We start from the raw sequence: 15,177 nt of genomic DNA on the forward strand, positions 1-15,177 counted from the left end.
GACCCTCAGCCTGGTAGGGGTGTTTTTGATGGCTTCAGAAGGAAGCTCCAGCCGGGAAGTAGGCCAGGAATCAGAAACCTATAGCGCAGAGGTTGGAAAAGGCTAGACTGTGTGCATGAGGAGCTTGGAAGTGCCTTTGTCTCTCTGCTGCTTTCTCTTGCCCCATTCATACTCTGGAACACCCCTCTTCCAGCTTCATGACTGAGTTGCAGGATTGTGAGGGAGAGCATCCAAAAGGCTGTCTGCAAAGTTCAGTGGCTGCACACAGAACTGCAGGCCTATGCGAGAACCATTGTCCTTCATGTGGTTGAAGAAGTGACGGACAAGTTGGTGAGGGAAATGAAAGCAAAGGCCACTTCAAACAGCAAAACCGTGGCAAGCGGGATGACGAGCTCCGTAGTGGAGCAGAGCTCTCAGTCTGTGACTGCATGGAAGCTGAAGAAGAACTTTGGAAGCTAAAACCTGCTGTTCCCTTTCAGGAAAAGCTTCAGGATAAGCTGGCCAAGTTAAAGAAACTTGACACAAGACTGACGGTGTGGATTGACCGTTCTCGCCAGAGCTCCTCCAGTAATGCATACTTGGTCATGAGAGTGAAAGTCAGCCTACTGCAGCCTCAAAAACCAGCTGGCCCAGCTTCCCACAAAAGCAGAAGAAACTCTCTCCACTCTGGCCAGTACAGAAGGCCAAAAGTGACTCCCTCCAGCTATGAGTTGGGCAGGGAAGATGCCAAGCTCCCGGGCAGCATCCATCCTGTGACTGAGTGCGAGAGAAAGTCATCCATCCCTGTAGATGGTGTATTCAAAGCTGCCTCGGAAGATCAGGCCGCTAGAGAAAGCCAGAAGATTGAAGAGATGGCTCGGGCTGTGGTGCGGCAAGTGTTTGAGAGGGTGCAGGCACTGGACCAGTCTGTCTGCATCTTCAAGAGGGCTCGACATGGGATCTGAGCAAGACTGTGTGCAAGTGCCGAAAGCCTTCAGAGACATCTCCTCTTGCCAAATTGCACTGCAGGCTAAGAAGGTTGTGGCGAGCGTGATGAAGGTCTTTGAGAAATCCTGGGAATCCGGCACGCCCAGTGCATCTGAGCCAAGGCCAGAAGCCATGCAGAAGGAGCAGCCCTGGGCCAGGAGAGCGTCCCTAGTGGGGAAACTGGAAGAAAAGAAACCAAGGGAAGCCCTTGAGGGAGCATCCTCGCAGGCTTCCCTTCACAAAGACACCAAAGAAGCCGTTGGAAGTGTCTGCAACGTTTTGAAATCCTTTGCAGCTTCCCGGTTTGAGCAAATATTCAACTGCACATATTCTGAAATCGTGGTGCTTCCCACTGTTGATCCTTCTAGCAGGCAGAGCTCTCAGTCTGCGACTGCACGAAAGCTGGAGAACTTGGGAAGGCGTGTCAGCCAGCAGCCTGTCCCAAGCAATGGGAAGGAGAGCTGTCCCTCAGAGCACCTCTGAAGATCACCCGACCTCCTCCAAGCTGTCTGGCGAGGCTGTCTGGCGAGGCTCTGAGCAAGGTGCCCCCATGGCAAGCTCTCAGAAAGAGTGTTCAGGCATTGGAATGGGTTGCCCAGGAAAGCTGTGGTGTCACCGTCCCTGGGGGTGTTTAAGGAAAGGTTGGACATGGTGCTTGGGGACATGGTTTAGTGGGTGACATTGGTAGCAGGGGGATGGTTGTATCAGATGATCTTGAAGTTCTCCTCCAACCTTACTGATTTTATGATTATATAAATCTCCAAGTGCTGAGCAACTGGGGCCACCCAGAACACACCTGTGTGTATCAAATCAGGCTCCATGGTGAGGCAGCACAAGACAGCGATCCTGGGGGAGAGCTGTCTGGTTTACCTGGGAATAAATTACATTAATGTTCCCCCAGTTCAATCTCTTTTTTTTTTTTTTTTTTTTTTCTGTGATAGTAACTGTTGGGAGATCTCCATGTCTTCATCTCGATCCGCAAGCTTTTTCATCCTATTTTTTCCCTCTGTCCTGTTGGCCACACTGCGGCCTGAAGTCTCACACAATCCCTGGGTAACTTTTTTTTTTTTTTTTTGCTCCGCTACCCGGGCGGCGATGGCGGCCACGAGATGGCGGCGGCGGCCGTTGGAGCCGCCCCGTTGCCACAGGGACGGGCGTGGCGCTGCGGCCGGGGGGGGCTGCGGGGCCAGGGCTGGGCACAGCCCGGTGCCGTCGCTGCCAAGTACCGGGCTGTGTGCCCGCCTCCTGCCTCTGGCTGTGGAAGGAGTGGTGGTGGCACGGCGAGGGGCCCTGGGCGTGTTTCCAGCCCCGTGCCCTTCTGGTGCCTGCAGCCTGCCGCCTTGGTAGCTGGAAGCAGACGTGGCTGAGGTTTGAGTGCCCTACGTCTAGGCAGCAGGCGGTGCGGTTTGTTTTATAGTGATCCAGGTCTGAAGCAAGGAGCTTGTCCCTAAGCGTCAGGCGAGGCTTTTGGTGCTTTGGTGGGAAGATCTCGGGGGGGATACGTGGAGCTGAGCATTTGCCTTTTTCCAGGTCAGCTGCGAGAGCCCCATGGCCAGGCTGTCTTCACAGGCTAGATCTCACCTAGCTTACCTTCCTCTAGTGCTTGCAAGGCTCTAAGCCTGGCTGCTGATCCCACCTCCTAATACTTTGAATTTGAACATCCCTTTGGTTTGCAGAGATCCTCTAGATGTTGTCAGGTGGGAAAAAATACCAACCACAAACACCATGCATCATGGGTGAATCCCAATAGAGTTGTCTGTTTGAAGAGAGGAGATTTTCAATCAGCTGCGGGCATTTTCACTTGTAAATAAGCTGTGTAAGGAGCTTATTTCTTTGAAAAATGCTCTTTCGTTTTAAGCTATCAAAGTAAAGATTCAAATGTCTGGCAATCCAGCAAACTAAAATGGATGAGAGTATTTGGGATAATGAGGTAGCGCAGTTTCAGATGGACCAATTAGTGTAGTGAAATAAAACAGTCTAATGGCTCTTTGCCCTTGATACCAATGAAAGTGAGTTCTTTAGGGCATTTTGTTTAGAAGTGAGTTTCAGCATATTTGTGTTTGCCTAGTAGCTCCCAGAGAGGATGTCTGCGTTAAGATAGTTTACTTACACCTAGGTAACTGCGTTCGCTGCATTTGGAGTCATCGTCGTAAGTCTGTATGCCTTTCATAGCATAATTCCTTAGATTGTCTTTTTCTTCTGTTTGCCACCTCGTTTTCCCTTTACGGAAATTTCCCTTCCTTGTAGAGTGTTTTGACATTTCTGTTTGACTGCTTGTTTGTTTTTGCATGCAGAAAGTTGAGAAACCAGTATTTCTGGTGAGGGCTTGACTTACCTTATTTTATTAAGGAGGGGATGACTTGGGGATCAGGTTGGATTATTTTACAAATGAAGACCTAGAAAAGGACAAATTAGAATGCTGCCCTTGCATTTGGTGGTAGATGTGGAGGAAAGGAAACAAAAGGTTTAACGGCTACTAGCTGCCTGTTGTGACTGCTGTTGGTGTCCTTGACCTGGTCTGCTGCCTGAATATTTGTGATGCCCTGTACTAGAACATTTTCTATGAAAACCTGAATGCTATTTCAAAACTTAAACAAAGGCCTTCTTTGTTGAATATGATCTTCCAGAATTTGTCTTTGCTATGTGCCCTGGAATAAAGAATCCTTGTCTTCTACCTTCATGCTGAAATGCAGCATGTTGCTCAAATTTCAGGTTGACTAGATTTGTTAGTTGCCTGAAAAGGATGCTAACAGTTTATTTTATTTATGATATTTTCTTTTCCATTACTGCAGAATGCTATTACCAGATGCCCACGAAGCGACCAGAGAAACCAATGAACTCAGATATCCCACTTCCTCCAACATCCCAGATTCCAGGTCTTGCAAAAGCTCCCAATGAAGGGACGTTTGGGTGCCGCAGGAAATGGATCAAAGACACTGATTCAGCTTACGTAAGGCTGGCAAAGCAAGGAGGCCGACCTGGTGTGTGACTTTTCTGGCTGTTTGTTCTGGCATTATTTTCTTTGGTTTTCCTTGAGTTTGGTGGCAGAAAAATTTTGCAGATTTTTCAGAAGAATCCTCTGAAATTAAACTAGGGGAAAAAAATATTTGAAATTGTGACATAAGAGGTCTGCTTGTAATGATACCCTTGCTGTGTATTGAATTAACTACCTGTTGTCAAAATAGGTAGTTTTGCATTATGTCTGAACTACTTGGAAAATGCTGGCAGTTTACCTGCATTTGAGATAGGTCTTTACAGTTTATGCTAGGGCTCTTTATGTAACAGTCTGGTAAAAACAATCTTGTCACAAAGAATTGTTATCAGAAAGCTTGGTAGATGTCTGTGAGGTGTTTTTTTTTTTTTTCCTAATGACATCCAGTTTGTTATGGTTCTGTGTATATTCTGTTCTTGTACCAGGACACTCCATGTTTTTGTTGTTTCCATTATTGAGAAAGAGAAGTTGAGAGACTTGAACAGATGGCAGGCGTGCACACTTAGAGCAGGGTGACAAATACAGGAATATGAATTAACAGATGCCAGCAGAAATGTGTCAAAACTTTTAGAAGATAAATAAGGGTACAAATGAAACATGGTGCTGCAAGGTTTTGATTGCCTGTTTAACCAAGGAAGACAGATGTTACTTAGTGAATACTAAAGGGTGGCTCTTCTTGGTAAAACAGCAGCCTGAAAAGATGATGCTTTTATAACCAGAATAAGAGTCAGAAAAGTAGCAGCTTTTGTCTTTTCATCCTAAGACCTGTTGAAGCACTACGCTCCTGTTACAAGCAAGTCATCTCCGGCAGCATACACTGTGCCTGACTGGTACTCACACCGCTCCAATCCTCCAGCAGCCAATGAGCCACGGTAGGTCTGCCGAGATCCTGAATAACTTGCTGGGTTCTCTCTTCATCTGTCAGTGCTTCAGAATTATTTTGTCATGAAGCGAAAAATACGTATCCCTGGTAAAAACAAGTGTTAAACATCTGTCTGCAGGAACTATGTTTCCACTCTGCCAGATTTTATGGTTCACAAAGAGTTCAATGCTGATGACCATCATAGTAATAATTACGAGACAAGAAGAGGGCCTTTCGATTTCGATATGAAAAGCGTTTGGCAGCGGGATGCTGAGGACAAAGAAAATGCAGAGAAAAAAAAGGTATGATGGAGATGGCTTTGTTTGCAGAGCTTGTCCAGATGCTTCTGACTGAATTTGTTGGTTCTTACGAAGGGAAGTTGCAGTCTAGTAAAATTATGTTTAAGTGTTGCAGGTGTAGGATGTGAACCAGATATGCAATTTCCAATTGCACGTGCACATATTTAAGTGTAAATGAAAGCTGGGAGTTAGTTTCTATCTTATGCTTTGTTTCCCCTGAAATTCACTTCTGTTGAATTGAATTCTTGTTCAGTGGTACTGGGGGAGGAAGGAATGAGGAGGAGGAGGAGGAGGGAACAGAAAGCTGTTCAGAAAAAAGGGTTTGTTTTAAAGTTCAAGAGAGAGTCCTGAAAGAGGCCACACTAGCTGCCTATGAACAGAAGATTTATCCACCAAAAAATGAGTTTAGGGCAAACTACTTTTAGAGCGAACTTTTCTGTGATGGTCTTAGGTTTAGAGGACAAAACCCCATCTCCCATCCTCCATCTTTCATCCTCCCCTCCTGCCCATTTAGATATTTAAGGCTTACGTTTTTATAATAGGCTCTGTTGTCCTGGGTGCCTCAGTTACCATATTGCTTTGGAATATACATGGAAAGACTTTTGATGTACTTGAACACTAGTACATCACTTCCACTTAACTACAAGTGCAGGTGTTGGACATTTTAAGTAAAAAGTCCTTAACCTTTGCTGAGGAGAGTAACAAGTGCAAATTCAGAGTGATGGCTTGCATAAATGGGGATATGTTGTCCTTCTGAATAGGCTTGGGAATGTCATTTTAGTCTGCAGAAGTAGTCATGCACATGATGTGTGCTTCAGGTATAACTTGCTGATGCCTTTAGGTGAAACTTTTTTTTTCAGTCAGTCTCAGGGCACTGACACCTGAAACTTAAACTGCCATGGAAGCCTTCTAGAGGATCAAAATGTGAGGAAGATTAAGTGCTCCCTTACTTAAGAACTCATTGTCTTTACTGCTCTGAGACAAATTTGATTTTGGTAATGGTATGTGTAGTTCAAGTGCATGTGGGGACTGGTGGAGTCTTTTTCTGCTAGGTGTGGAATTTGATCAAGGCCCAGTTTCATTCAGTCTTGCACATGAAAGTTCCCATAAATTTTTTTTTATCACTGAGTACAATGTGAATAAATGGTACTTATTCAGCTCAAATTCCAAATCTGTAGAGGCCCTAATATGTAATCTATATTACTGTTTTGGAAGCTGAATTTTGTCTAAGGTACTAACTCCCAAACTTTACTCTTCTATAGTTAGGTGCCTCAGATAACAGATTCTGTGGTTCATGCCTTAGCTTTCTCATCCCCTTCACACCACCGTCTCTGAAATGGTTGTCCTACTGCAGAGTACCTTTTTTGTACCCTCACAAGAAGTGTCTCATATACCTTGAGACATCACATGGTGCTTCTTTTGCATCTACTTCTACTTCCTTCCTTTTATAAGAGGTTTCTATACTGTGGTTTGTTCAGAGCACTTTCCTGAAGATTCTTCCAGTGATACAATACAACTAGCCCTACCACACAGTCTTTGTTTTTAGTTTTCTCACTGTGCATTTTGTATAATGAAGGTTAGAGAGAGATTCCAAAGCCACCACAGAAAAAATTCTGAGCAATACTCAATTTACTGTTTGACTAAATGATGACACTGCAGTAGCAAACTACCTCAAGTATTTAGGTGATGTTGAATGTCTGGACAACATTATTCAGTCCAGCCTGATTAGGCAGCCCTTAAGATGAGAGATGTATGATGCAATCATGGAGGGAAATCCCAAAGGGAGTCCTTACGGACAACTGTAAAAACATTTTAACCTCTACGGGTTCCTGCGCTACTCAGTTTGGAAAACATTGTTCCCGAGTGGGCCCTTGCTCTGGAGCTTTAAACATTTATGCCACGTTCCTCTGAAGTGTTAGAGGAACTTGCTCCTCAAGTTACGGTTGTCACTGCATGGAAGAGGACTGGAGATCAAGCAGTGTGGTACGTCTTGCCTCAGGACGGATCCCATGATTCCTCCCTATTGCCTTAATCACAGGAATAATTCTCATTCTGGGAATTTTGCAAAGCAGCAGAGAACTGTTTGTGCATGAAGGATTTAGCTTCTGTACTCATGACAAAGCGATGGATTACTAGCACAGGTGGAATCATCGTTTTGCCTTTGTACCATGTGGACTAACCTGACTGAGTAGAAAATGCTATGAACCAAAAGAGAGAGGCTTGTGTATGAGTAGGAAATCAGTTGGAGGTGGCATCAGAATTAGTATCTTACTAATCTTCATGGTTTTGCAATACATTGATTAGTACGAGATTAACTCAATGTCTTGAGTTCTGCTAGGTATACATCCCTTATCTGTCAGTAAGAGTAAGCAATGCCAGTAGGGTTTTCTGTTGTGCTTTTTTCTTATGGCAGTTTTACTAGTGGTGTGCTGAGTGAGCCTTTGGTTTCTGTAGTAAACACTTCTTGGCCAAACACTTAAGCCTGTGTATTCCTGCAAAGAGTACTTCATATCTTGCTCACGGTTGATATGCAGGTATGAATGTTTGTGGAGGAATGAGAGACTTTTCTCCGTGCCCAGGCGCGATTTGCTCATCTCTGAATGTTGGCGTTTTTTCCTTCCAAAGATTGAAGAATGCAATCAAGAGATCTGGCTATGCATTTTGTATCTGTAATGGTAAAACGCTACCATTGTGCTAAATTGTACACCTTGAAGGCAAAATTTCCTTTTTGTGCTTCTGGTCCATACTCTCTAGGTCTTGTTTTTCTGCTATGTTGATTGCAGTTTTCTGCTGCTCCTAATGAAGGACAGGTCTGGAGAGCTGCGGTATGGTGTTCCTTTAATGTTAGCCTTGGTGAAAAATACAGATTTTTTTATCAAATAATTGTGGTTATTTTGGAGCTCTATGTCTTGAGTGAAAATACTCTTTATTTTTCCAGGATTCTGCGTTACGCATGTACAGGACTCTGTGTTTATGCATGCATATGTATATATGTACATGCTCTAGTAAAAGGATTACTCATCTGAGGTCAGGATTTAACCTCAAATATGTCCTTGGAGTGTAATGTGGAATCTTGCCCTTGATCTCAGGGGAACCAGGATTTCACCCAGGTGCTTTCAGCTTTCCATATTAACAGGAAGTATCTATTGTACCTACCACCCACACGTGTGGAAGAGTGTTGAGGTCAGGGTTTTCACTGAGGAAAACCACAACCAAATACATTTACATTTTCATGGTATGACTATATTACATCATGAGTTGTTGGGTATAAATGAAGTAGTTGCTTTACAAATTACAATTAGTGTTTCTTGAATCTGAAATTTATAAATGTGTGTTCATAGAGAGTAAGATGAATACGTTGTGTCTGAGGTCATAGCTGTCAGGCATTTGCACAAACAAGATAAAGGACTTTAAGTGTTTCTGAAATGATACCTTTCTCATGGATTAAAAGGAGTGACCCCTTTTGTTAGCAGTCCTAGGCATGCAGTAACAGTCAAATGCTGTAAATGTAAATAGTCACTCTTAGATTATGCTGTTAACTGTATCATCACACATGGAGAGGGCACTTCAGCCAAGTGGAAAATGTCCTATGTAGTTTGCTTTTTCTGGGAAACTCGGTTTGCTTTTTATTTGGGAAGCTCAATGGCTGTTGAATAGAGGCTTGTCAGAGTCCTCCATCTGGAACTTCCATGGTGTGTCAGTTCTGAAATGGTGCAGTTTAATGCTGAAGAGAAAAAAAGCAGTGACTTTTCTTGCACAGCAGAATAGTGTTTTTGAAATGTAAAGCAAAAAAAGGGCTGCCACAGCAGATGAGCATTCACAGATTTTGAAAGCAGTTGTAGGCAGCTGATTTTTTTTTTAAAAAAAAACCTTGTTGTCATTTTGGACAACAGACCCCAGTCTTAATCCAGTATCACTGCATGCTCTTTTCAGTGTCATCTCTTCTTCTATGGGTATTCAAGTTTTTCACCTCTTTAAGCTTCAATAAAACATCATTCTGTTTAGCTGAAATTCTGGGATTTTTATTCTGGTGCAACTCTGGTTCTGAAGTCTGTAGGAACTTCATCACTGACTTTCTGTTTCAGAATAAGTAGAACTGCACTAGGCTTCACTTGTTCCCAGAAAATAAGAAAACTATGCTCTTCAAACATTCATGTCTACATTTTTTACTGGCTTCTTCGTGGGTCAGATGTATTCAAACAACAATATACTTTGCCCTTTCTAAACAAAATCTGCACAGGGTCCTGGGAAAGTCTGTGGTGTGTTTACATCTGTTTTAGAATCTTTTCATCATGAATGTTTTCATTAGAGTTGTTTTTAGTGTCCACAATCCAATTGCAATTGCTGATGATGCATCTAATTTTTGCACTCTGTTCATAATTTTTGCTCTTTTAGGTTAACTATATGGCAGTAGGAATATCTACATAGGCGAAAAGTATCTTTATCTTTAACTTACTTTTAAATTTACAGAGCAATATATTTCACTTCCAGTTAATTTATTTTGCAAGCAGGCTCTTATTCTATGGGGTACTTATCTGTATTGCAAGTTTTTTTTTTTAAAAAAAGCGTGGTCAAATAATATGTAGGTTCTAATTAGGGGAATATATTAGAACAACACAAAAACTTTCTTGATAGGCTTTGAAAATTGTACACACCATCTTGAGGATTCCTGCCCACTCTTCCTTTTTATGCAGTGAAGGAAGTTGTACATAGTCTTTGAAGAATTTTTGTTGTTGCTGTTTTTTGCTTTTTTTTTCTTTAAGTAGCTCTCAGTGAAAAATATTGAAATTACTGGGGATATTTAATTGAGTGCTTTGATTTGAGAGGGAAGTATATTGACCCTTCATCAGCTGTTAGTTTTGAAAACTGTTAAAATAAACAGCATTGATGTGTATTGCTAATGTTTTTCCACTACTTTTTGGGTTCTCTGACTTTGAGGCCTAGAGTTTGTGATGTCACTTCACCATCTTTCTAGGTGTCTTCTTACCTTTACATAATGAATAAAAAACAAAAATAAAATATACATTCCTCTTATAGGCTTTTCTCAGTACATCTGTATTTGTTGGAATTTCAAGCCTCAAATTCATATACCACCATAGCTTTCTCATCCCATTGTATGAGATGTCCTATGTTTGTTTTTTTAAAAAAAATTAGGCTGGAACTTAGTTTCTGGTCCCACCGACTTCATTAAGACTGGGATGCTACCATACACTGCACACAGGGAAATAGGCCAAGATGAGAAGTTGCAATTGTTTGAATTTGAAGCCTAACTTTTGGTAGAAATGTACTGTGAGGGAAAAGCTCATAGATGAGCATGTTTCTCATTACTGACATAATGAACAAACAGCTGATCTTATCTGGTATAACTAAGGTGCTTTTAAATCTTTTTCTATTCCTCTATACTCCTCTGCTCTTACTTTTTGAAATAATATTCCTACGATAGTACAATTTGATGATTTTTTGGGGCCTTTTAAGATAATTATCACTTCTGACACCACTTAGTTATTTTTATAATTGTTTTTATTAAGTTAAGATCTCTCTCATTCAGGTAAAGCTCCCAGCTATAAACACTACGTGTCCAACCAGAATGCCAAATATTTCTATGAACAAGGAATTCAGTGGGAAAAACAGGCTTTCCTTTCCACCTATGTAAGTAACATGTTTACGAAATTCATTAAACTCCTAAACCTGCAAGCCTTTGTGCATGCAAGTAATATTACTACTTGGGAACTTGCAGAGATTAGAGAATTTGTGCACGGCCTTTCTGGATCCTTACTGCTACTAAACTTACTTACTGCCACCATCTATAGTGGTGACATATGTTAAATAGGAATTTAATTTATATAGTAAAGCTATTATTTTAGTTATTTACAAAACTTTTATTTAGGGAAAGTAGGCATACAGTTGTGTTGTAAAATATCGTCGTGTAGTAAGTACTCTTTTACTGCATTCTAAATTATATGTTGTTAATACCAATGAACAGATGCAAACTATTAGTGTGCATTGTTAATTCTGTGAGCGTAGATTACAGAGGCACAGGTAGGACTACCATGTTCAGAAATCACATCGGCTGTAGCCTAATGGAAGGTCAGGCCCAGCAGACATACTGTTATCAACACCTGGAAGATAATTAGTCTTCTAAGCGAGCCATGACAACACTAATCTGTGTGCACAGCTGAATTGCTCCAAAGTACTTTGTGTTAAAAATAGATTAGAGATAAACATCAGAAAATAGTCTGTTTTAGAAGTACGTTAATGATGCAAAATGTGTGATTGAAATGTCTAATGAAATGTATACTTATGAGCAAATTTTTGAGATAAAAACCTAAACAATGTAGAATGTATGTCATCAGCCTTTTCAGCTTACACGTTCTTGCTTAGATTTTTCTTTCTCACTAACTTTTTCTGGTCAGCAGGCCAGAATTATGTCAGTATTATACATGTGAAGTTCCAATAACATGAATGGTTCTTGTCATTTAAAACTTACATGTATATTTACTGAATCAGTCCCAGCTGCGTGCTTTGTTTTTTTTCCTAAGATGATGACATATAGCATGTATATTTACTGTTACTTACAAATAAGTTATATTATGTAAGGCTATTACTTTTTCTGTGCAAAATACATTCTTTCCACTTAATCCCAATTTTGGTTTACTTATGCTATTATTTGACATGTTTTGATTTACAGGCCTGCTCAGAGAAAAAGCGAAGCAGTAAACTTTAGCAAATTAATTAGCAATGGTTACGGGACTGACTGGTATCAACAACATACTGCATGGAAAAAAAAGATTCAAGAAACTTCAGAAAACAGTGAGCAGTCCACAGGTAAAATTATTGCAAGCTGTTTCTTTTAAATCTTTTAATATTAGTTGGATTTGAATTATGGGTGGCCTGAATAATTTGATTCTTTCTCTTTAAGTATGCTGAGACTTACTGAGTTCCCGTGCTTGGCTTACAGCACCCTGCAAACAGTTTAGGGAAAGTGCCCTCCTGCTTGTAGTCAGCAAAGGCAGGGGCTTTCATGGCTTTCTTTTCCATCTTTGCAGTTGTAGAAGTATGTTCTGTTCTGATTTAAGGGCTTCTGTATGACGTATTTTTGTAAAATCCTGAGGAGACACAGTTATCCTCCTCCTTAAAGTTAAGCAGACTGTAAAATAGTTGCTATTTGTTTTCAAATAGTCCTTGTCTCCTACTATTTTTTCTGAGAACTTATAGTTGTCATCAATACTCATGCATATGAAACAGATAACCTTTTCTTAAAAAATAATAAATAAATATGTCCACATGATTAAAAATCTTGGTTTTGCAACAGTTTTATTGGATTAGAAGTGAATGCTTGTCTATATGCTGTGGATTGACATGATTTTCTTGAACTTGATAGATCAATGTGTGGAAGGTTTAGTGGCTAGTAAAATTAATTTCTATGACAAATCAGCACCTCCTGAATTGATTTTTTTGGTCTTCCATTAACGTTAAAAACAATATATCTACCATATTTTTTCTTCATATGTAAATATATGAAGAATATATGAATTTATATATTTTATACAAAAAATTGCACTTCAAATATTGTGTTCAGTTTTGGGCTCCTCACTAGAAGAAACATTGAGTTACTGGAATGCATTCAGAGAAGAGCAGCAAAGCTGGTGAAGGGAATAGACAACAGTGTTAATGAGGAGTGGCTGAGGGAACTGAGGTTGATCAGTGTGGAGAAGAGGCTGCAGGGGGACCTCATCGATCTACCTGAAAGGTTGTAGCAGGGTGGGTGTCGGTTTCTTTTCTCAGATGCAAAGTGATAGGACCTGAGAAAATGGTCTCAAGTTGTGCCAGGGGAATGTGTAGATATCTGAAAGGATTTATTTATGGGAAGGGTGGTTAGGCATGGGAAGAGGCTGCTCAGGGAGGTGGTTGAGTAAACATCCGTGGAGGTGTTTGAGACGTGGATATGGCACATAGAGACATGGTTTAGCACCTGATGATCTCAGAGGTTTTCTCCAATGTTTTCCAACCCTAACCCCAATTTATAAAAACGAAGAATAAAAAACCCAAACAACGTATTTTAGTTTCAAAAATAATGGAAGTAGGCCTCAAATGGGACATTTGGAGTATAAAGAAAACTGAAGATTTTCAGAATAACCATGATACTGGTTTGGTTATATCACAAACATAGAATAAAATGATGGATATATTGTATAAAGACTGATGAAAAATCAATATGCTGCATATTCTCAAGAGGCTTTTCTTTTACAAACTGCTAAATAACATGAAACCAGCTTTGCCCTTATTTGTCATTCTGTTTCTTGTCTCAGTATAAAAGGAGGGTTCTTAATGCTTTCAGAAGCATGGTTTCATAAAGACATGTTGTACCTTGATTCAGTTTGACTTCGCCCTCTTCGTGCTTTGAGGTGTGTGCTGAAGATAGCACTTGGGTACTTTTGTCTGCTTATTGGAAGCAATTGACAGCATGAGCACCTTGCAGCTTCCTTTTGAGGTGGAGCTTTGTCTGTTGTCTGCTTCATAATATAAGTCCAAGACATATCAGACAGGAGATACAGCCCATTGCGTATATGAATGTATAACTCACTTGTGGTGGTTTACAGTTTGTATCATACTGCAGACTTTCCATGTAGCTTGTCATTCTTAGTTAAAAATTAAAGTACTGGAATTTATATGCATTTTGACGTGACTGAGAGAAACTAAATGTTAGTTGACCTTTTTATTCTTCTGGTTATCACAAGTACTTTTATCTTTTTTTTATTGCAGATTCAGAGCCATCACAGTCTGAATCAGCACCTGCAAGCAGTGAATTGAAGCCAGAGTTTCAGGGATGTAATAAATAACTTAAAAGATGATTGGGGAAAGTAAGGCATTATATGGCTTATGATAAAGTCCACTATTTACATCTTTGTTGGTTTACTTTTGTCTGATTAGATTATTTTAACGATTGAACTCATCCCTGATTGAGTAGCTCAGTTCATTTATAACAGGAGTGAACTTTATTGTGCTTGATGACAGCAAATTCTAAAGAATAGCTGTCAGTGCATATGCCTAGGATTTTTCTTTATATAGAGAGAGCAAAACGAAAGTTCTCTCCTACATCAGACTTCTGCTCCCTTGCTGTTGTCAAATAGTATTGTCCTGTTGCTGCTCATTTGACTATATACATGTACAATATCAATGTGTCCAAACCAACAAGTTTCTTTAACTATAGTTATGCTTGTCACCTATGACAAAAAACAGTGAGGGAGAACTGCATGGTGTGGGAGGAAATGTAAAGAGAAAGACTTGAACTGGTCTGGCTACTTGCAGGAGAAAAGAAGTCAAACCTTCATTGGAAAGATGGCTTCTTAGTGCCCAGAGAACATTTAGAACAAATATTCAGATTTCTTAGACAATTCTATTGCTATGCATGCTAGAACTAGTTGACTGGTGATAGTGTTCAGCCACGTAATTAAGCTAAGAGTTGTTGGCATTTCCTGTTACACATTTCCTTATTTTACAGAAGGTGGATCGTTAAGGAAACAGTGACACAGACTAAGCTGTGCATATCTACACATTCAGCCTTTTAGATGAAAAAAAAATATCCTGAATTTGACTACAAAAATAAATGGTATGCTAAATGTGTTTATTCACACCAGCAAAACACTTTGTACTTGGAAAAAATAAATTGTTTTAGGACTCTAAAATATATACTCTGACATTTTAACACTTGTTCTTTTATCTGCTTGAATTAGAACATACCCTTAAACGCTGTGAATAATTAAATACTTCGTTATAAAGCCCATTAGAAAGTGGATCTGATTTCAATAGGATATTTTTGCTTATGCTATAAAAAGTTAAGTTTTTAATAAATCGTATTTATTTTCCTTTTCTCTGTGCACTTATTACATGGTACGCCTCTGAGTCCAGGAGCTGAAGATTTTAAAATGTAATACTGATTATGCATTTCTATGAACAGAATATAGAATACTTCAGTAGGAAAAGATGTTCCAAGATCATCTAGTCTGAGTGCCTTCAGGACTAACCAAAAGTTAAATAATCTTACTGAGGGTGTTGTC

General features: G+C 40.3%; 1 protein-coding gene across 4 annotated transcripts; it reads left to right on the forward strand.

Annotated features, from left to right (window-relative positions):
• Positions 1 to 1,873: 1,873 nt before the first annotated feature.
• Positions 1,874 to 14,985, forward strand: C2H7orf57 (chromosome 2 C7orf57 homolog). 4 transcript variants are annotated; one of them, XM_068671041.1, is made up of 8 exons: positions 2,119 to 2,365; positions 3,038 to 3,115; positions 3,759 to 3,947; positions 4,722 to 4,830; positions 4,960 to 5,122; positions 10,668 to 10,768; positions 11,808 to 11,944; positions 13,883 to 14,985. In XM_068671041.1, the coding sequence occupies exons 3-8, from the start codon at positions 3,773 to 3,775 to the stop codon at positions 13,957 to 13,959; spliced, it is 762 nt and encodes a 253-aa protein (XP_068527142.1). In that variant the 5' UTR covers positions 2,119 to 2,365; positions 3,038 to 3,115; positions 3,759 to 3,772; the 3' UTR covers positions 13,960 to 14,985. The 4 variants fall into 4 exon arrangements, with proteins under 4 accessions (XP_068527145.1, XP_068527142.1, XP_068527144.1 ...); XM_068671044.1 differs by lacking the exons at positions 2,119 to 2,365; positions 3,038 to 3,115 and adding an exon at positions 1,874 to 2,019; XM_068671043.1 differs by lacking the exon at positions 3,038 to 3,115 and having other exon boundaries at positions 2,119 to 2,334.
• Positions 14,986 to 15,177: the final 192 nt, after the last annotated feature.

Source organism: Anas acuta, chromosome 2 (genome assembly GCF_963932015.1).
Source record: "Anas acuta chromosome 2, bAnaAcu1.1, whole genome shotgun sequence".
Classification (NCBI taxonomy): domain Eukaryota; kingdom Metazoa; phylum Chordata; class Aves; order Anseriformes; family Anatidae; genus Anas; species Anas acuta.